The 22,957-nt window shown below is 39.5% G+C and overlaps 1 protein-coding gene across 5 annotated transcripts in view; it reads right to left on the bottom strand.

Moving 5' to 3' along the window:
* Window positions 1–22,957, bottom strand: part of FNDC3B (fibronectin type III domain containing 3B) — a 361,399-nt gene that overhangs the window by 90,133 nt on the left and 248,309 nt on the right. For all 5 annotated transcript variants that reach the window (XM_001165324.8, XM_016942296.3, XM_063807331.1 and 2 more), the window contains 3 exons: window positions 15,345–15,496; window positions 12,071–12,130; window positions 3,025–3,163 (listed from right to left, as the gene is read on the bottom strand). In XM_001165324.8, coding sequence (XP_001165324.1) covers window positions 3,025–3,163; window positions 12,071–12,130; window positions 15,345–15,496 — 351 coding nt within the window. The remainder of the gene's footprint in view (window positions 1–3,024; window positions 3,164–12,070; window positions 12,131–15,344; window positions 15,497–22,957) is intronic.

Genomic DNA, 22,957 nt, shown 5'->3' with positions numbered 1-22,957 from the left:
AATTCAAGCGTAGAGTGAGAACAAGGCAGCTGAGAAACACAGGCACTGCTGGAGGTCTGGTGGAGCACAGTCAAGCCTTTCTTTTTATAACATCCCACATACAGCTTTTTAATTTTTTAAAAGTACTTAAGATTAGAAAGCCATCAGCGACATTAAGGTTCCTCTTTTTAAAAAATGGGGAAAAAATGTGATCCTCTGGATAGATGACTAGAGGCTATTCATCCTTCATACGTTAGCAGAGGGAAGTTTCATCATTTGCTTTCCTCTTAAAAAGCATGCTGAGATCTGCTTCACTGAGAAAGTGGGTTTTTAACAATGGGAAGGGAAGTAAAGAACTCTGGAGAAAAGAATGCCTTTCAGGATTCCAAGAGCTACAAGTGATGCCGCAGTGGGGTCTCTTGGAGCATTTGGGTAGACAGATCTAGAGAGACAGTGGAACTACAAGTTGGGGGAAGCAACCAGGAAGAGGAGTCGGATCGTGTCTCCCACTTCAAAAACATGCCAGGGCCGACTCTTCCCTAGGAAAGAGCAAGAGCCCAACAAACAGCACAGTGCCTTATCCCTGGCAAAAGGCAGCTCAGCTTCCCCTGAGATGTATCTGAATCCTACCTTGGCTGTTTGTCGCATGTGGTCTGGTGCTAGCTGTTTAATATCAATATCAACAACTAATTTCATGTTCCAAGAATAGATAGGTATGATAAATAATTGGGAGAATACGTAAATCACCTACTAAACTACCCAGTTTTATAGGAAGCACTCAGTAAACAGTTGTTATTGCTCTATTATGGTTAGTAATAAAACCTCAGGGGCCCAGTAAATGGTAGTTAAATTAATAATGAAATTCTTCTCCCTCTCCTTCCCTTCCTTCTCTCTTTAGAGTCACACAATCTCTGAGTCCCAAAACTCGGATCTCAGGTGAGTGCTCTAAGTCCTAAACTGTTATTTTAGGCTCTTGCAGGCTCAATCTGGAGGACAGGATAGTGATGCACTTAAAGTTATAAATAACTGACAAAATCAAAGTTCTCTAAGATGAGAACCCATCTCTAAGATGAGAACCCATCTCTAAGATGAGAACTCAAAAAAAAACTGTTCTTTGGTAGTTTCTTTGATGATATCCTACCCCACTACTAGTCCCTTAATTCCTTGAGGGTGGGTACACTGACTTAGGTTTTTGTTTTGCCTTATCTCCTGTGTAAGTAATAACTGTTGCTGACGAACAAAAAGATGTCAGATCTTTAGTGCTTTCAGCATCTTTGTGGATTCAAGGACAGACTGGCAGCCAGAGAATGTTCCCCTGTCCTTGTGCCCCCACCTGGAGCACTTTGATCAGGGAATCTGTTCTAAGGACATTTAAATGAAAACTGAACTAAATCCAGAACTTTCCAGTTTGTACATGACTGAATGGAACAAGAGTATGTTTCTGATTTACAATTGAGGAAAGGGAGAAAGAAAATGTGAAACGTTTTCCTCCTAATAAGAAAATTCTTTCTTGAAGTTGCTGGTCTGCCTGAGACCTGAAATTCATCCAGGTTTTAAGCAGAGTATGCATCAGTGATTCCCAACTTTAGGTTTATAAGACCCCGGGATCCCTCAGGTCATCTAAAGACGAGTTCTTATATTTTCCAAACAAAATGGATTTTAATTCTTTCCTTACAAAGATATATTTACATATGTATGTGTAAATATAGAGCACATTTTTTAAATGGATGTGTATACTCCAAGGAATTAAACAATGATGCCAGTTGGGTGTTAAAACTCTGAAAAGGTGGGGAATCACTGACCTGGATTATCCCTGGAAGCCAGGAAGGAAAATAAAATAGTTCAGATTCTAAGCCAGTTTAAACTTTGCTTCTGTCCAAGTAACACACTCAATGCTGGCCACTGGCTATGAGAATGCAGCTGCCCACCTGAGAGGGATCAACTGAGGCCCACGCTTTGCTGCTAACCACTACTCTCAATTGCTTTCATCAGCTCCCTAGATCAACCTGACTCTCTGGGCCAGAAATGAAAAGATAAAATATTTCTTCACTAATAATGGATCTTCCTAGCCATTTTCTTTCTTTCACACATTACTATTCTCCCCCAAACCCTAAATCTTTATCTCTACCTCCATCTATTTTACATTTTAAATTATATTTTAAAATATTGATGTAGAGAAATAACTGCTATAGAGATTGATAACAATCTACTGTTTTCTCACAAACACACAACTATGATTAACAAGCTAGTGATGCCTCTTGAGGAAGGGGCAATATGATCTCTCTTTGGTAACAGCTATTTTTAGCCAGTGAATTGTACTGCATGAAAATATATAATTCAGTCTTTTTTTCTTAAATAATTAGTAATCCTGAGTGATGTATGGCCTAAGTAGTGAAACTTAATGAAGTACTAACATAGTTTAGATCACTAAATGTTCTAGGTTGTTTTATGTATTAAACATTTCAGTATCACCACTGAAATGTGCCAAAAGGGCCATAAAACTACTTTATCTCTGAATCTTTCTTGATAAAAACTTTTTGCTAAAGTCCTCAAATGTTTGTTGAAATGAGCTAGACTATTAGAAAGTGATAAGATGTAGGTATTTTAAGTACCTATATCACTTATACGTATTGCTTATGACCTGCAGACATTTAGAAAATACTGCTGCAAAAAAAAGCTAAAGCTAGATTTTGCAGTTCCCTCCTCCCACCCCTTTGCCCAACTCTTACAGAAATGACAACTTTTGATATAACAATTGGTTGCACATACTTACTATGCAGAAAACCAAACATATCACAAGACTGGAGTCGTGCTAAAAAATATTTCAAATGGCTATAGACTGATCTTATATTAACTCGAGACTCTTTCTCTGTTGCCCAGGCGGGAGTGCAGTGGCGTGATCACGGCTCACTGCAGCCTTGAAACTCCTGGGTTCAAGTGATCCCCCCTCCTCAGCCTCCCAGGTAGCTGGGACTAGAAACACGTTGCCACCACACCTGGCTAATTTTTAAATTGAGACGATTCTTGATGCTTTGAGCTACCCACCTTCCACTGCAGGGTTAGTGAACTTTTGCTCCTATGTGCCAGCTTAGGGGGGAAAGGACACTCGGGTGCACAGCTGTGGGTGGTGAAGCTAACAGGCTCGGAGCAGGATCCCTTTACGGAATTGTACATGGCATACACCCTGAAAACAAAACAGACACAGTCAGTGGCAGTGACTCATCATAGAAGACCAGGATTCTTATCTTTGTTTCATCCTAAGGCTTTCTGTAGATGAACAGAATTTCTTAGGGAGTGAGTATCATGCTCTTGCTCTTATCTGTTGGTCTTGTCCTGACCTATGGTTAGTGTTAACAGGGGACAGTCATCCCAACAGGTATTTGTCTCAGTGTGTGCCACCCAGCTCCATTTCAAGATAGGCAGGATCTACTGACTAGAAGAGATTATTCTAAGTAAGAAAATAAACCTTAACCCCCAGAACGATCTCCAAATATATGTTCTAAAACCCCATGAGCTACTCTCTGGTTGACTTTATCTGGAAAAAGGCTAAGAGTTAAGAGCTGGATAAAAGGGCAAAAGAAACAGTAATAAGAGATCACAGACTGGAGAGAAAGCATAAAAGTACAAACAGGGTAGATACCATCTTTGAACTACATTTAATACTGTACACATTTATGTAAAACTAGGGATGTTTCACAGAGAAGTCAACAAGTGTGACTTTCTCTAATTCAACAAAAACAATGTTCAGGTACAGTTTAATCCACGTGAATATTTAACTCTTATACATGAAGCCAAGATTAAAGATGTTCGGTCTGTACACTAAAATGTTTGGCTCAACACTGCAACATATGTGCCTGATTTCTCCAGAGAAGCCATGAAGAAAAAGCATAGAACATGCTATTAATGCCACACTCTTCAAACAGCATAAAATAGGGCTATGCTGATTTTTATCATCTTCCTACTATTCCATTTTTTTATACTGGGAATTTATTTTTTCAAAATTGAAAATGTACTCTTAAAAAACAACAACAACAAAGAACCCTTTGCTGCCTAAAACAGATGCAAGGATTAAACTATTCAGAGTTGGCAAATAGATATTGAGCCCTTAATTCTTATAGCCACCCTCTCTGAGGTAGGGAAATCTTATTACCCATTGCAGACAGAAGGAAACACAGAGATGAAGTAAATTTCCCAAGGCCACACAGCTAGAAATTTGGATCAATGGTATTCATCCCTGGAAGCCTAACCAGTATATACGGTATTGCCTATTCCCCTTGTTCATCCTGCAATCGTGTTCCTCTAAACACCACAATCCACTTCCCTTAACTCTACCCAATGAACACAAACAACAGGTAAAGATAACAACATTATGGAAGATAGGTCCCAAGTGTGTGTGTGTGATTTGCAAAGTCATTTCTCCACAAAGTCCATCACGAAAAATTCATAGAGGCCATACGTCAAAGGCACTAATAGATATGTCTACTTTGTACCTCAAAAGATAAAAATACATACATATTACATATTTGATCTATTTGCCTTATGGGAGGACAGCATGAAATTTGATCCAAACAAATAATGCTTATCATTAGGATGCTCTCCACCCAACCTCTGATGAAGGAAAAGGTCCTTTTTGCACGCACTGTAAGTAGGCACGTGATAATATAAAACTAAATGGTAGATCTGGTAAGATCATTTCCCTGTGTCAGGATGGGCTCACTGGGAGTAAGTTACTTTAAATGAATCACAACATGTTCCAGACATGGGCAGGGCTCAAGCCTGAACTTTGATACACAGAATTCTCCAACAGGTGACTCATGGGTTGCATCTGACCCAAGACACATGTGTATGTGTGGTGGCAGTGTGCAAAAACATAATGTTTTGAAGTATTAGAGCCACCTATGAATTAAAGGATACAGGCAACGACCATCACAAAAAGAGACAACCAGACACCATGCATTCCTAATAAAGGACTATGTCACTACCTATAAAACTGTCTTGGCAGAAAAACTGAACCTGTATCTGATTAAACCTCTTCATCGCTTTATGGGAAATATAGAGGACAGGAGAACAATATTAAGCAACACAACACGGATGCAGTCAGCCAAACTCATACTTGTGGAAGACTCTACAGGACAAACAAATTAATCTAACAAACAAGTTGCAAGAAAGAGAAAAAGATAAAGGGAAAAATGAATGGATTAAAATATATTTAAGACATATCAACCAAACCACATATTCACACATTTGAATTCCAATTACAACAAACTAAAGAAACAAAATCTTCATTCTTAGAACTGAGGAAATGGGAACAGTCCCCAGATTGTGAAGACATTTCAGGTGTGTGTGATGATGGTAATATAGTTTATAGGTGAAATAATATGATGTCTGAACCTTACTTCAAAATCATCAGGGCAGGGGAGAGGTAAGTGAGGACAATGAGGTAACAGAAGTTGAGTGATGAGAGTTCATTAAACTACTACTATCTAAACTACTATCTACTTCTGACTATATCTAACATTTTCTGAAATAAAAAAGTAAAAATTAAGCCTTCACTGAAAAATATCTGGAGCGCTCTCATTTTAAAAACCAAACTTCTGGCTTCTCTTAAAAACTCAAGGTTTTAGCACCACTTGGCTTTTTTTTTTTTTTTTGAGATGAAGTCTCGCTCTGTTGCCCAGGCTGGGGTGCAATGGCATGATCTCGGCTTACTGCAACCTCTGCCTCCCAGGTTCAAGTGAGTCTCCTGCCTCAGCCCCCTGAGTGCCTGGGATTACAGGCACTTGCCATCATGCCTGACTAATTTTTGTATTTTCGTAGAGATGGGGGTTTCACCACGTTGGCCAGGCTGGTCTTGAACACCTGACCTCAGGTGATCCACCCACTTTGGCCTCCCAAAGTGCTGGGATTACAGGCATAAGCCACTGCACCTGGCCTCACTCGGCCCTCTTTCCTGCCCTGTGGTAATGAGCTAAATCTGTGGGCAGCTCCCCGCTTTAGATGGAGCAGGTGCTGAAGAGTTCGCTAGAGTCCCCATCATTCCTACTGTCTCCACAGCACTGAGACTGCTTTTCAGCTGACCCTTGCCCAATCCAGTTTAGCTGTTTAGGTTCTCTGCCTCCACCCAGTAAGTAGGTCAGTTTGCAATGACTGGGCATTTGCCTACAAATGCAGAAGTATACCCAGGCAGATCAGGTCCTATATGTTTACAAAAACAGCCACCGCCAAAAATCCATCTGGATAATAGAGCAGAGGGAGGGAGGCAGGGAAACAGCCTGCAAAGTACTAGCAGGATGCAGTCAGTTGTCTGGGGAAAGGCAAACTTGGTCTTAGTAAATTCTTTGTTCATTTTTAGTGGGATTCTTGGAGGCAGCAATCCATACCTCCTAGGCTGGAGAGTCATAAGTGATGGAGACTCCTGGTGGCCAGGCTGGGAGGATGGCAGTGAGGATAAAAGTAAAAGAACCTGATGCAGGTTAGAAATTTGAGGTTGTTGAAAACAGATAGTTGTATGGGCCAGATGGAGTTGGTTATTTTTCTGGCCTTTAATCTTAAACAATGTTATGCTAAGGGTCAATGCTTTTCACACATAGTATTTTGTCAGCAAGGGAAAAAAGATCCATTTTGTATGGCAATATAAGTATGCTGCATATAGTACAAAAATTGGCACCACACTTAAGTATCCCTTGATTACATCTGTCAGTTATAGTAGTTCAGTAAATGGACAGCAACTTACTGTTATAGTGACTAGCAACATTTTTACCAATAACTTTTTTTTTTTTTGAGACGGAGTCTCGCTCTGTCGCCCAGGCTGGAGTGCAGTGGCGCGATCTTGGCTCACTGCAACCTCCGCCTCCCGGGTTCACGCCATTCTCCTGCCTCAGCCCCCCGAGTAGCTGGGACTACAGGCGCCCGCTAGCTCGCCCGGCTAATTTTTTGTATTTTTAGTAGAGACGGGGTTTCACCGTGTTAGCCAGGATGGTCTCGATCTCCTGACCTCGTGATCCGCCCGCCTCGGCCTCCCAAAGTGCTGGGATTACAGGCGTGAGCCACCGCGCCCGGCCTACCAATAACTTTTATAGAAAAGAAAAATCTCTGCTAATGATGCTACATTTTTAAAGAATACTGCAATATTTTTTTTTTTCACATAATGGCAATGAGTTTTCCATAAATATCATCATGTAAAAGGAGTATCTGTAGAGTACGGTCAGTTTCTTGGGTTAAATAAGTCAGCAAACAGTTCAGTTTTTGTTGCATTTATCCCAAGAAAAGAAAACATTTTTCTAACAATATAATTAATCTTGTTTTCACATTTGTTTCAGCTTAAATCCTGGCTAAATGCTTAGGAAACAGGTGCTCCAAGAATTTCAGAAGTATGCCTCCAACTTTTTCTAGCACGATGTAACATACTAGGAGCCACAATTTCTGGTCAATAACATGTATTTTATAATCCTTCACTGTGCTTGTCAACCATATTTTTGGAAATGTTTCATTGCACAATTTTTCTGGGAAATGTCATTATATGATATCATCTCTGGGCAACTTGTTTGCCAAATTGTTTAGGCGAATGACTAGAAAACTGCTTCAAAATTTTCATGAAATTGCTATCCATTCCATCACTCAAATTACTGATTATCCTATCGCTGATAAAAATATAAATTGTTGACTCCCGCAGTAAAATGGTCATTGTAATGCCATTATTAATTACAGAACTACCAATTAAAAGACAAATATACTTTTCTGGCAGATGCATACACAGCATACATTTGTGTATGTATACATATTTATTTGTACAAATAAATGTATATATGTATAAATGTTCATGTTTGTAAAATTACATATTTATATATAAGTATTTAAAATATAATGTAATTTATTTACATATTGGATTTTTCTCATTTCTCCACACAATCTCTCGTTTCTCTGTCTCTGTCTCTCTCTCTCTGTCACGCACACACAAACACACACTCACACACACGCACACACACACTCTCTCTCACACATACACACACAGAGACAGGAGATGTTTTATTAGTGGCTTTATACAATACATAACACAATGCCCTTTACAGAAGCACTGAATAATCTTGACAATTACAAATGGATTCCTTTGAAATATTGTATGAACATTAAACCAAAAAAATGTATTTGTGTTAAGAATAGGGTAACAAATATGAAAGTGATTTTAATAAAGGTCCTTTAATAAAGGTCTTCCTAAATTTTGCTAATCAATGTATGCATCACAGAGGGGTATTATCTTCCTCAATCACCACTAGGAGATTAGGAGAAAAAAAGAATAGTGACTGAACAGACGTGTAAGAATGATACACAAAAACTCATAGTAAAAGTGGAAAAGAAGAAACATTTTGTAAACCTGAAATGTCTTGGAATATAATTTTCCATGTGGAATCTGGCTCAAATGGCATGTCAGATGCCAAATGGAGCAGCCACAGGCATGTGAGCTACAGCACTGTCTAAAGGATGCCACTAGTCTCAATAAATTCCCAGTAACAGTGAGTTGGTGGCAAGAGCTGTTCTGGCCTAGTAACTGAAGGCAAGTACCAGGCAGTTAAATGACAGGGCTTCACGACTGAGACTGCTATTGAAAAAGAAGAAGGTTTGTGTGTCTGATGGGTGAACTCATGCAATAATACTAATATGAGGGCGGGGATGGACGGGGGGAGTTGAAAATGAGAAAAAGCATTATATGAAGATATCAAGCAATCAGTGTGAATAAGATAGACTCAGAGTAGCAAAATGAAAAGTAACAAGGAATACAAGAAGTCTAGGTGAGACTTCAGTACATGATTTAAGACAGAAATCTTACACTTTTAATCAAAATGTTGCAATATTAAGAGTTGGAAGAAAAAAATGTACCTTGTTTTGTGCTGCTAAAAGAAATATCTCAGTTTTCATAACTGGCTCTACAGACTTCCATCACTTTCTAAATTGGTAATGCACAAACAAAAATGGCAAGGAATTTATTCACTTATTTATTTATTTATTTATTTAGAGACAAGGTCTCCTGCTGTTGCCCAGGCTGGAGTGCAGCAGCTGCAATCAGGGCTCACTACAGCCTCAACCTCTCTGCTCAAGCGATCCTCTCACCTCAGTCTCCTGAGTAGCTGGGACCACGGGCATACATCACCATACCCAGCTAATTTTTCATTTTTTGTAGAGACAAGGTCTCATTATGTTGCCTGGGCTAGTCTTGAACTCCTGGGCTCAAGTCATTCTCTCGACCTCTCAAAATGCTGAGATTACAGGTGTGAGCCACTGCACTCAGCGTAATTGTTTATTTTGCAGCTGTCCAGTAATGAAATTCTTCTGTAGTTGCTGTTATGAAAATTTAGTGAAGAAACTATTTCCACACGGCTTTTTGAGGCCTTATAGGTGACTGTTACATTTAAAATATTAGAGGCCACTCTACATGATAAAAGCTTACATTCCCAGAACTAAGATTATTAACTGGACTGTAAAAAGAGATTTTGCTCCTTGTTTTCAGTGTCAAGTAAAATACGTCTTCATCTCAATAGAAATGTGAGTGAGTGATATGATCAAACTATATACAGATTCAAAGAACTTGCATCATTAAGTCCTTTTTATTTTCAGAGCTTGGAAAAACTGCAATGAGCTTGGGAAAACCAAAAGGTAGCACTTATACAGGACTTTACAGGTCTAAAATAGATTTGCACACATATTTGCTCTCATCCTATTTTCCTGAGGCTGGTATCATTATCATTCTCATTTTATACATGACAAAGCAAGACCAAAGAAGTTTCAATGGCTCGCTTAAGCACACACCCTTAGTAAACGACAGAGCCATTAACTTCAAGTTGCAAGCCATGTCCACTATGCATCATGCTGCCTCACCAAAGCAATTCAAGGCAGAGGAAGCTACATCTAAATAAGAGTTGCAAGTGTTAAGATTCTTCTCTAGCCTAAAAAAGACAAGACTGTAAAAGGAAAAAGAACGTATGAGCTATATGGACTGTGCATTAGGCAGTGCACAAAGACTAAATCTGGACTATAGACATTTTTATTAGGAGAGAAAGGATGTTAAAAAAAAAAACGAAAATTGACAATCCCCAAGGAGAGAGAACTTCCTATCTTCCTGGAAAGCAGACAGGTAGAACAAATAACAGTTGGTGGCACCTTAGGTTGTACGTGTTTGGTGTCACATGTGTGTCAAATGCCAAATGCAAGGAGTCCCAAATGTGTCAGGAGAAAGTCTAGACCCAAGGCCCCTAGATGGTAACCACCTCATGCTCCCATCCTGTTCCTTTTGGGGAATCCATTAACTATTCTATCTGCCCAGAAGTTCAAGATGTTCATAGGTTTTGTCGGTAAAAATAGCTGATGAGCAAGTGTTCTCAAATTTACCCTTTGTAATAAGGGTTTAAAAAAAAAATAAATGGAACAACAGACAGGATGGTAAATAAAGAGAAGACTCTTCATAACATTTAAGTTTCTTAAAAAGGATATTGTAAGCTCATGAATGAGCAGGAAATTAATAAAGTAAACCTTTACTAACCACAGGAACAATAAACTGTTAAAGCACGGAGCAGAAAGAAACATATGTTAACAATGAATAATAGATAACATTTACATGACTCTTACATTTTCTGGTTTTACATTTTCTGGTTTGTTGTTAAACTGACCATTTTGAAGAATGGTTAAACCATTTCTATTATCATCTTAGCTTCACAGATTACACAGATCTTCTTGTACAGAGTGTGTGAAAAGCTCAATATGTTTGGGCGGAAGCTAATTGACTCAAAATCCAAAGTTTTGATTTAAACAGCAGGAGATGGTTGCAAGAGAGCTCATCTAAACAATATGATAGCTGAGCAGATGTGCGCTTTATGCCTTAAAACAAAACAACTTACTCTGATATGCATTGCTTTAAACTTATTTTTAAGAACTTATGCAGCTAATAAGATATTACATCCTCAACACACATCCTTGCTTTACTACCTTTTTTTTAACTGAGAAAATCATGGCAGAGCGTTCTATGTGAATTGACCAAAGTTAAAACAGCCCGTTCAGGGCAGAACCAGACTCACACTCAAGCCTCCTGGTAATTCATATACGCTCTTCCTACTAGGCTACCTTGCCTCCAACCTCATCCCGAAATCACAAAGAAACTCATGATGTAAATTAACCTTTGGAAAGTATAATAATAGATGTATATTTCATGCTTACAATTTTATTCTGCAATGTTTATGTATGCATATATAATTGAAAAAAAAAAGGGAAAGAATGTGTGCTGTTGTACATCCAGTTAAATAAAACTATACTTTCTGAGGAACTTAAATATTAGATAAAATAAAGATTTAAAAAAAAATTTTTTAGTGTTATGGGTCATATTCAGACCTGCTTATTGGCAAATAAATAGATGGATGTATCTTTAAATAATCAGATGGTCTCTCTAAAAAATTCAGATAACACTTTCCTCCTTACAGATCTGTGGTTGGCTGGGTTTCTTCCTAAAATAAGCTAGCCCTACCTTCCAGAGTAGTCACAGTAGAGATTCCAGAAAATCACAGGAGAGATTTCAGGCTACATACTATGCCACATGGGTTAACTGTTTAGCCAAATTGAGTTAATTCTCATCAGAGATAATTTGATGCTTGTATTACTTGTCTTTTTCAAAATCTACCAGCTTTTAAGGTCTAACGGTGTGCTTGCAACATGGAAAGGGCTTCTTCAGTCATTTGGTCTGAATAAACAGTTTATATGATGGTCTATAAGAAACACTGATATGCCCATGGTGACAAAAATTTCATTTGTTTTACAGAAAGAAACTGTTAAACCATAGTCCAATAGATCTTAGAAGACCATGTAAAATTACTTTTAAAATTTAAGTTTAAAATGATTTTCAGTGTTTAACACCTACTTTTCTGTTCACAGAAGCGCTTCTGTGTCTTCCCAGTTACGATGCTCTTGAGATTCAATGAATGGCCCATAAGCCATGGTTCTACAACTTTCAGCAAGGTAAGCAACATTCACCAAAAACTTAAAAGGGAGTACATGTTTTTGCTTTAGCCACCTGGATTCTCCAATACAGTTTGGCTCTTATATCCTAACTCACCTCACATGATAATCTGTTGCTGGTCTAAGATCTTTCAGGTTACATTCTAATTCTTCTCCACTGTAAAGAAAAAGCATTCATTAGTTGCTAATTCCAGTTTCAAAAGCAAACGAGATTTGGAATTTGGGTGTCCAGTAATGTACTGACAATAATTCATGAACTATTATGTCAGATTCCACCATAAACCAGAAATAAACTTTCTTATTTGATATTATTATTTGTTTGGGACTAGAAAATCAGGTTCTTTTTAATGATGCCATCTTAGATCTCGAAAATGGCATGGTTAACTTACTAATAAAATTCTAAAAGATCTTATCACTTCTTATGAGTAAATACATAAAAGTAACTAAGTAAGCAAATGAATGAATGAACAAACAAATGAGTAAAAATGATCATACCAGCTGTTAACAGAAGGCACTTTCCACACTTACCTTGGCAGGAACCTCAATTATCTCAACTCTGGACTGTCTTAAGAAAAACCACAATCTCACTTCCTCACTTACCAATGCACCGAACAAATAGCTCTCTTCAATAAAATAAAACCATTTATGTCCTCAAAAGTTGCAACTGAACCTCAGCTTAAATCATGAGGAAGTAACCAACCAAAATAAGGAATGTTCTATTGAAAATTTTTAAAAAGGTTAAAGGTGTGTGTGCATGTGACTTACTTTGTGTTCTTCAAAAATATCAGTGTCATAAAAGTATAAGAAATATTGTGGAAGTGTTCCAAATTAAAGAAGGCTAAAGAGACATGACAACTAAAGGTACTGTATGACCCTAGACTAGCTCCTGCGCGGGAAGGGGTGAAAACTGCTCAATTTTTCAAAATATAACAGGCATTATTTATAGACCAAGCGACAAAAGCTGGAATATAGACAACAGATAAAAGTATCATATCAATGTAAGTTTATGAAGTTATAATTACACTGTGGTTCTTTAAAAAAAATTCTTATAGAAAATATCCTGAAGTATTTTGCAGTAAGGGACCATTACATATAAAACTTATGGAAAAAAGGCCGGGCGCGGTGGCTCACGCCTGTAATCCCAGCACTTTGGGAGGCCAAGGAGGGCGGATCACGAGGTCAGGAGATCGAGACCGTCCTGGCTAACACAGTGAAACCCCGTCTCTACTAAAAATACAAAAAATTAGCCAGGCGTGGTGGCGGGCACGTGTAATCCTACCTACTCAGGAGGCTGAGGCAGGAGAATGGCGTGAACCCAGGAGGCGGAGCTTGCAGTGAGCCAAGATAGTGCCACTGCACTCCAGCCTGGGTGACAGAGCCAGACTCTGTCTCAAAAAAAAAAACTTATGGAAAAAAATGTGGATTGAGGACAGAAAGAGGAAAAGAGGAAGGAGTTCAAATGATAAAGCAGAGTATAAAGTTAATAACAAGTGAATCTGGGTATGGAGTATATATGTATTCCTTGATTTCTCTATTTTGGGGACATCTTATAAGTTTGAAACTATTCCAAATAAAAGGCTGGGTTTTAAGTTGTAAACTGGAAGCTGTGTCCAGACCTTGCCTGAAGCTCTGTTGTCTGGCCTACATTGTATCTTTAAAATATCTTGCATTTGTTCCATTAATTTAATAACAGGGAAGTTTGTACAATAATTCAGATTTTCAGCATCTTTTGAAAAAAAAAATTCAAAGAATCAGCAAATTTTAGCAACAATCAACTTAGGCTGAGTGGTGACTGCTTCCTTTCGATGGCAACAGGAGCTCTCCTGTTCACCTCATTTTCAACCTTTCCACTTTGCTCATGTATGTTACCTGCTGAGCCTCTCTGGGCACGTGAGCCTCTAGCTCCTGCCACCAATGTTCATCTCGCATGAAAAGACTCTATCCACAGTTGTCCCACAGTATACACAAGGAATCAGTACCAGGACCCCACCCCCACAGAGCGTATACACATACTCAAGTCCCCAGTTGGCCCTGCATATCCGCAGGTCTCATATCCCGTGAATATTGTTCTGGTCTGCATGTGGCTGACAAGGAATCCGTGCATAAGTGGGTCTGTGCAGTTCAGACCTGTGTTGTTCAAGGGCCAATTGCATCTGTTCCTTGCCAGGCATGGGGGACATGGCACTCTGTATTTCTTTAAAGTTGCTACTAATTCTGATTTTTCAGACTAGAATAAAACGGTGATGAGCCAGAGTTAGGAATATCCTAAATACAGTGGGGGATCCCTGGAGTGTTATCAGAAGGGCAGTGATCTGGCCTGAGTTTGTTTCTGCAGTGAGTAGGCAAGCTTGTAGAAGAGCAAGAGTCGGGGGTGGAAGACCTGCAGGAGACTCCTGAGGGCGTCCAGGGAAGAGACAGTGGAGGTAGCCTGGGTAGCAAGAGGAGGACACAGCAGCCACAGGGCTTGAGTCCTTAACCTCTGTCCCTCTTTCCTTGTCAGGAAGACTGTCTGTGGAGCAAGAATTAGGAACAGGAAAGGGGAAATACGCATCTGTGGCACTGATGCAGCAGGAAAATAGGAGAGAAAAGAAACATCTCTGGCAGAAAAAGTGAGGATTGTGTGACCACATTATTACCCTGGGCACGGGCAGTCACTGGAGGGTCCACTCACAGGGAGGCCAAACAAGCAGTTAAAACAAAACTAACTTTCTGATTTCCTGCTCTGCAAATCTGAGCAGTACCCAGTAATTACAAAGAAGAAAGACGTGGCCCTAAAATTTTTCTCACATTTAGAACACAGTTATAAATCTTTTGAATGGTCAATACCTGGGAGTCCACAGAGCAGAAGGGGCTAATCCCTTCCCTGTGAGCCAAACTTTTGACCACTTAAGGCCTCGAAATGAAATGTTTTAAAGTATCTTTATTACAGGCTGGAAACTATTTTGCAAGGTAAGAAATAGGGTAAAACAGAAGGAAACATATTGTAGAACTTTAAAAAACAGGGCTACAGAAAGGTCTGGATCTAAAACATAAGCGGTCACCTTATAATCGCCCAATGTATGCAAAAACCAAAAGTCATAATCACCTTTTGCCGACAGACATTAACAGAAAGTTTTCATTAATACTCTACTGACAGCAAATATAACCAAGTGATGTATTACACCCATACCAAATAGCTCTATGCTACTCATTTCCAAATAAGAATTACTCTGGACACAATGAATTCTTAGCATTATAATTATTACTAAATCTTAAAATAAACTAAAGGAAAATTTGCCAAGTCTATAAAGTTTTCCTTTGTTTTCCATTTTCTTTCACAACTCCAATTTTACAGTTTAGCAGCAAAGAAAAACAATAGAAACATACACAACCTGTAAATTATCTTGTATTTTCCATCTCGTCCTTTGTCTGATAAGGCCACCTCGTAACTGTAGGGGAAGGAAAGACCACTGTGGGGTCCACAGGAAAGTCCAACAGGGGGAGCCCAGGACAACACAACTGCTCTTGCCTGAATATTAGAAACCTGAGGAAGAAAAACATGGGACGAAAGTATTCAAATCCGTTTTACATTTTCAGAATTATTAGTAGTGGCATAAAACTGGCTCACAGTTAATCCAAGGTAAACTAGTTTAATTACAATGAAAGACATCTTATATGGTGCTCTCTTTCAAAGTCCTGGTATCCAAAATATGGTTCTTGCAACATCTGTCCTTATAATGCCAACTTTCATCCAAATCCAGTGCAATTTGCATTCTGTCCTCCATAAAGTAAAATAATGTCATGCGAGGGAATTTTTTTTTAACGTAAGTAAAAAGCTGAATGTATGATTTCTACATTATGTGGAAGAAGCCATACCCACAGGTACTTTGATCTGGTTTCAAGCCTTGCATGGTGTCAAATCATTCTTCAAAGGTAATACCTTTCCAACAATACCCCCTGAAGTCCTGCAGGTTCCCAGGAGAACCCAATGGGTGGAAAACTGGAACCAAGGACCAGGCTGATATGGGATTAATATCATTATAGATGTGGAGATGTTTCACCTCTCTAAGCTCTGCTTTCATACTTTTGGTTTAGCCTCTGCTTCAGATTTCATTTGAACCGAAGACTCTGGGACTTAAAATACCCAGAACCTTCTTAAAATACTACTCTGAGGCATGTTTACAAAATCTACTCCATCTTCCAGAGGTGTTTATAAGGACTAAGCTCTGACTGGCCACAGCTGTAACCTGTTTATTGATAGACCCCCGCATGGGCTTCCTTCCTGATACGGTTTGGATTTGTGTCCCCACCCAAATCTCATGTCGAATTGCAATCCCCAATCTTGGAGGAGGGCCTGGTGGGAGGTGACTGGATCATTGTGGTGGACTTCCCCCTTGCTGTTCTCCTGATGTGAGTTCTCACAAGATCTGGTTGTTTAAAAGTGTGTGGCACTTCCCCCTTCTCTCTATCTTCCTCCTTCTCTGGCAACGTAAGACATGTCTGCTTCCCCTTTTCTTCCACCATGATTGTAAGTTTCCTGAGGCCTTCCCAGCCATGCTTGTACAGCCTGCAGAAGCATGAGTCAATTAAACCTCTTTTCTTCATAAATTACCCAATCTGAGGTAGCTCTTCATAGCAATGCGAGAACAGACTAATACACTTCCCTTCTCTGTCTCAGTTCCCTTGTCTCTATAACCAGGGCTTCCTGGATCACATCCCCACATAAACTATTTGCACTCAATACTTTGTTTTAGAGACCATTTCTGGAGAAACCCAACCTAAAATATGATCTAATTATTTAAAATAAATCTAAGGACAAAACTTTAACGCTGTAAATTTCTAAAGGCTATTCTATTGCTATCTGGATATTGGTCTGGATCGCATATTAAAAACAAAAAAGACAATACAGATGATAAAGCTTAATGTTCACAAAGACTTTATAGCTGTAGATTATTAGGCTGTAGATGGAGACAGGTAAACTGTTCAGTCCCTTTTTTTTCCTTCTTCCATTTTTGTCACTATAGGATCTACATAAAGATTATTGGAATTATTAAATACTTGAAATACAAATAATAAATATGGAAAATGAATGCAGAGTCTCTCTTCAGTCTGTCCTTCACTACATTTTTAGTGGAGATCACTTCATACTATTTATTCCATATAAATAGAATATCATGATATATTTAGCCAATTATTTAGTCAAACTCCTGCTCATCCTTAAAGACCCCAGCCCGGCCTCACTACCTCCCAGTAGCCTTCTCTAAATTATCTCATGCATTGTCACTCCTCCATGTTCTACAGAACCTTGTGGATACTGCTATAATTGCTAATCACATTATGGCCTTTGTCTACCTCCCTTGGGCTTTGAGACTCCCTAAGGACAGAATCCAAGTCATAGTCAACTGTGATCAGTGGTTGCTTAGTAAATGTTTGTTGAATAAAAAATCTAGGGAAATAAGATAGTCTGAGTTTCTGACACAGACTATCAGAAGATGGTAGGCTTGCATTACACATCTCTTTAAAACATCTGAGGAAGACTGCTATAGCTCCAGACTAGCAGCTCCTCTTCCCCACCCCTCCAACCCATCTGCACCACGATGCTGTGACCAACCCTCCAGGATGCTGGCCTCTCTTATGCCCTCTCTCACACCCCTGGGACTTAGCTTTTAACTCTCCTACTTCCTTGGTTTTAACCAACTTCTCTTGGACCCAGTTCAAATGCTGCCTTTGTTTACTCATTTAATGGTCATACCTCACCCTGTGAGGGGCTGTGGATACAAAGATGATTAAGGTATGATCTTTGGCCTCGAGGAGCCCCAACCTGTTGAAGAGAGACAGGCACATGAGGGGCCTCACGGCAGATATACTGAACACAGAGGGACTCTTAAGTGTTCTGAGACTGATTCTGGACAGGTTCCTGTACCGTCTGCACTGTCAGATTCAACCACTCTTCTTTGTACTCTTGCCTATTTTCCATCCCTGCATTTGGTGCATATTCCATTACACAGAGCATTACTTGGTTATTTGTGTGTTGTTTCTCTACCTAGATTTTAAGACAGCATTTCTAACATACAACAGTATATCTGCTCAATTCCTTCACATACCATTAATGAGTAATCCTGAGGTATTGGGTATCATATTTTATTTTTAACGTGGGAGATAATTTGTTACAAAGAGTTTGGTTTCTTGGGAAAAAAAGGAGGCTCATTAGGTACTGGAAAACACTCAGCCAAGGTGATAAGTGGCTGCTTTGCACCCAAGAACACAGAAGACAGTAACACTGATTCCATGAATGGTGGTGTGAAATAACCATGTCTCAAAATAGCTCAGTCAAATGCCAACATTCTAGATACCAAACAAATATCCATGAAGTCACATCCCTTTAAACTCTACCTTTTATGTCAGCTATGACAACTTTACTTTTTTCCCTTAGGACTTGGTTAAATTATTATTTACCTGAACAGAGAAATACAACACTTGAAGCATCAACTAAAATAACATTCACTTTTTCCCTAGAGTCCCCAAGCAAGCCTTCAGGATGTGCACTGTCATCAGCATGCAATGCAGGTGTCTGTGGAAATACATTCTTCCAATGTGCCAGCCTATCAGAAATGCAGTTTGAGAACTCAGCATCATTCTCAAAGGAAAGCGGTTTCTGTGAATTCTTTCCTTGAGCTAAGCAGCCTGACACCCAGATCATGATGATGTTCTGGGGCCAAATCCTTCTTGTCCTCCTGCTCTCTCCCTTTCACTGACTCTTGGCCCGAGGTTTCCCTTGTTTAGGCAATGGAATCAGGAGAAAAAGATCACTTAGTCTTCATTAGGACTTGGAACTTGTTTCCACTTAAGGCTGATTCCAGAAACTGACATGCTGTCTTTCAAGAGAATGTCACTTGAAGGTGAATTCTCAGCACTAGACATATTTACTCCAAGTGTCCTGGGAGGTAATGCCTTAATGAGAGATTTGGAACTCTAGGAACTCTATCTAGGTTCATGCCGATTTCAGAGCAACAACACTCATATATGACCTTCACATTGCAAGTCTGCCTGTGCTGAAACTTTCTTGCCAGCAGTGACCAACAAGCTTAACTAGGGCACGGCTAATCTGATCATCACAGTGATCACCATGGCTGTTGTTCCCCTCACCCCTCAAAAAAGTTTAGAAGCCATAAAACTGACTTCCTGAGATTTAATTAACCTACCGTAACTAGAAAGTCAATCTCCTTTGTACTGGTGATAAAAGGGGTAATTTCTAGTTATAAAATTATTGGACAAGGTGCAATCTGACATTTGTTTCTGCAATAGTAATATAAAGGGGTCTGTTGTATAGGTTACTAGTATACATTTGCATATGAATTATTTAAACTAAACTGCTTTTGAGCACGTTGAAGGACTCACAAAATTACTTCCTACTACTAAGTGGCCACATACTAATTATAAATCATTCCTGTCTATTTATTAAATGTAGATTCCAATTCAAAAGCAGTTCAATAACTGCTATAAAAGGGTCTGTTGTACAGGTTAGTAATGTAAGTTTGCATATGAATTATTTAAACTAAACTGCTTTTGAGCACCTTGAAGGACTCATAAAATTACTTCCTACTTGTAAATGGTCACATACTGATTAGAAATCACTCGTCTATTTATTAAATGTAGATTCCAACTCGAAAGCAGTTGTTTTGTATGTGTGTGTATAAGGAAATTATAAAACCGCATTGTCCTGTAGCTATCTGATACGTAATCCATAGCTTGCTTTCTCCTTGCACCTTCTCTCCTGTTCATCCCAATATTTTAATACTGTTCCGTAAAATTTTCCATTTTTTTCTGAGATTTTATTATTATGCAAATGATAGTACTTGGATCAGAAACACCATTTATTCTCATAGTTACTAAATTGTTTCTTTCATGTTCAAAAATATTTCCTTGTACATTGGTAGCTTCTAAATTTGCTCTGGCCTTTGGATTTAACTATGTGGGAGGCCTACTGATCTAATTAAAGAGTACACTAAGGAAATATTACCACACAAATACTGGCTTCACTTCTAAAGGATCATCATGAGAAACACCACCACAAAGGAAAATAAATGAAAAAGGAAAAGGTTAAAGAAAAAGGATACTGAAATCTAAGAATTTCACAGTCATCTGTTTTTATGATTCCTGAAGTGCTAAGAGCCGCCTATCTGCTCCCAGATGCACTACTGTTTATCTTTCAAGGGATTGCGTCTTACAGGGGAAGTGTTCCTCACAGGTCAGTTTACTCGCTTCTGGAACCGACAAATCAATTGTTCCAACAAGCTAAACATTCGCGGATGGAAACAATGCAGAACCACAATTCCAGGTTACATTATTTATATCCTGAAAATAAACAGCCCACCAGTCTGTGGGAGACTACATCTAGCACCACCACCAAAGAAGGTCAGACCACATTAGGCTCGAGATGGCGGGCTAATTCCTAAGCCACTCAGAATAATATTAGGCTTATTGCTCTGTCATGGTGGAGGCTATACCAGTGAAGTCCCCATAGCACCTAACTGTTCCAGTCCCAAGATAAATACCTAGTATACTTGTATACCATTTTAATAAAATTTAAATGAAACTAAGTATTTGGACCTTTGTAGTAGCTGGGTCTCTGAAGAGTAAAAGACTCGCTCAATTCAGGGTGCCCAAAGTTCTAGAAAGATGACTGGAATCCACAAGTTCTGCACCTAAATAAAATCATCTGCAAAACCTCAAAGCAAAATATATGCCGTTTATTTAGAGGTGCTACAAGTTGTGGCTGAAAGGAACACAAAATTAAATAATCCTTTTTACAACTGTGCACCCAACTTTGCATGGCTCTGCTTCTTTCCCTGTCAGATGGCCTGATACCTCTTCCTTCCCATGTCAGAGCACAGAAGTTTCACTTTTGCTTAGTGATATGCTACAAACTATAAATACTGCATTCCAAGTACATAATTTACTTCTCAGATAGTCCCAGGTAGTATTTCTTATCCTACCTTTCAAAGATGAGGAAACTGAGGCACAAGGAAATGATGTAACTTACCCAAGGTCACAAAGACAGGTAATAGCCAATGCAAGTCCCAACCCAGAGTGCCAGATTGCAAAGCACAGGCCTTCCCTCTAGTGGCTGCTGCCTTACACTCTGGCGGAGGCACATCCTGAGGCTGGTCAGACTTCCGGCATTTGTGCCCCCGGCCAGAACCCAGCTACAGCCACACAGTTATTCAGCAAAGATCTATTAAGGGTTCACTATGTCCCAAGGACAGTGCTAGGTATTAGGAGCAAAAAGTTAAATAACACACAATCACAAACAAGAACTTCAGAGAGAAAAGTGGTACGAAGAGGAAAGACAGAAACTGCATAAACAACTAATTGGGCTGGAAAGAAACAGTGGACTGTCTCAGGCAATAACATTTATGAGGATCAGAAGGGGAGTGTGGTAGGTCCCCAAAGAGGTCCACATCCTAGTCCTTGGAACCTATGAATATATTACCTTATATGGCAAAAGGGACTTTGAAGATGTGACTAAGTTAAGGCTCTCGTGAAGGGGAGACTTAACCTGGATTATCTGGCTGGGCCCAGTAAAATCACAGGGGTCCTTATAAGTGAAAGAGGGAGGCAGGACAGTGAGAGACAGGCACGTGAGAATGGAAGCAGAAGCTGGGGGAATATGGCTGCTGACTTTGCAGACAAAGCCAAGGGATGCAGGCTGCCTTTAGAAACTGGAAAAGGCAAGAAAACAGATTATGTCCCAAAGCCTCTAGAAAGAAATATAGCCCTGCCAACACCTTGATTATAGTCTAGCCAGAGACATTTTGGACTTTCTGGCCTCTAGACCTTTATGACAATAAATTTGTACTGTTTTACGCCATTCAATTTGTGGTAAATCATTACAGCAGCAATAGGAAACATATAGGTGGAGAGAAAGAGAAGTTGTTTTAGTCATGTGCAAAAGCAGGAGGCACGAACAAGCATGGCACTCTTCACACGAACTCCCCTTGTCTGATATGCCTTCTGCCCAGGCAACCTGGATACACTTACACTGCCATCCAGAGAACCAGACATGCAGGGTGGTTAGCACCAACCACCACCCACATGTTGGCAAAGCAACTGTGTCCAGAGACGCCCACTTCCCATCAGGTGATTTTCATCAAACTGCTTAAAAGGTATAGGGTGTAGTATTTTGGCAAGTTCAAGCCTCACTGTTAAAAAGGGCATGAGATATAAATGCTGATCTACAGATCTTTCATGACTCTGGAGTGTGTAACTACTTGAGGCTTTGTTTCTACTCACCTCCAGAAAGTTTCTCAACCTGCCTTTTCCAAACCTAGAAAGATAATGTGCTGCTTATGCTACAGAATTAACAACTCCAGCTTTATAGGACTAAGGAAACTCTTCAGCTATACTGACTACGTCTGTGCCCATCTAAGCCACGCTGATATGGAAATGTTATCTTTTGACTGAATTTCTCATTCAAAGTCCACTTCAAAGGTTTGGAGGAGGGTAATGAGACAGGATAGAGTCCAGTTAAGCTGGCTGGCCCTGCAGAAAGGCTGTTACCTTGTGGCATTTACCTGAGTGAATTCACCAGGTCCGGGCCCCTGCCCAGTGACTCAGACAATCTAGCCGGTATTCCAGAGTCAGACTTGAATGTCAAACTATAAGACTTATGGAATCAGATATATACAATCAGACTGCCAGTTAATTGATTCATAATGAGAAACAGAAGTATCTGGTAGATTAGATAGCACTGTCAACCTGCCTCACATACTTTCTCTCTATTGGCAACAAGGAAGTCAAATTCTCAAAAGGCTACTAAGTGAGCACCAAATGAAAACAAGGGGAGTTATCTACATGATTCAGGGGCCTAAAGGCACTAGGCTCTGAGAAGCCAATTCTCTGCGATGGGTACAGAACGGCCTGGCCAGACTGTCATGGATAGAGCTAACATCTGTGTGCTTCTGTAGCCAAGCAATGCTTGTTTCCAAATGATACAGACAAAAGT

The sequence above is a fragment of the Pan troglodytes genome, chromosome 2 (genome assembly GCF_028858775.2).
Source record: "Pan troglodytes isolate AG18354 chromosome 2, NHGRI_mPanTro3-v2.0_pri, whole genome shotgun sequence".
Taxonomy (NCBI): domain Eukaryota; kingdom Metazoa; phylum Chordata; class Mammalia; order Primates; family Hominidae; genus Pan; species Pan troglodytes.
Note: the sequence above shows the minus strand (reverse complement) of the source record. Positions and strands in the feature narration are given on the sequence as shown.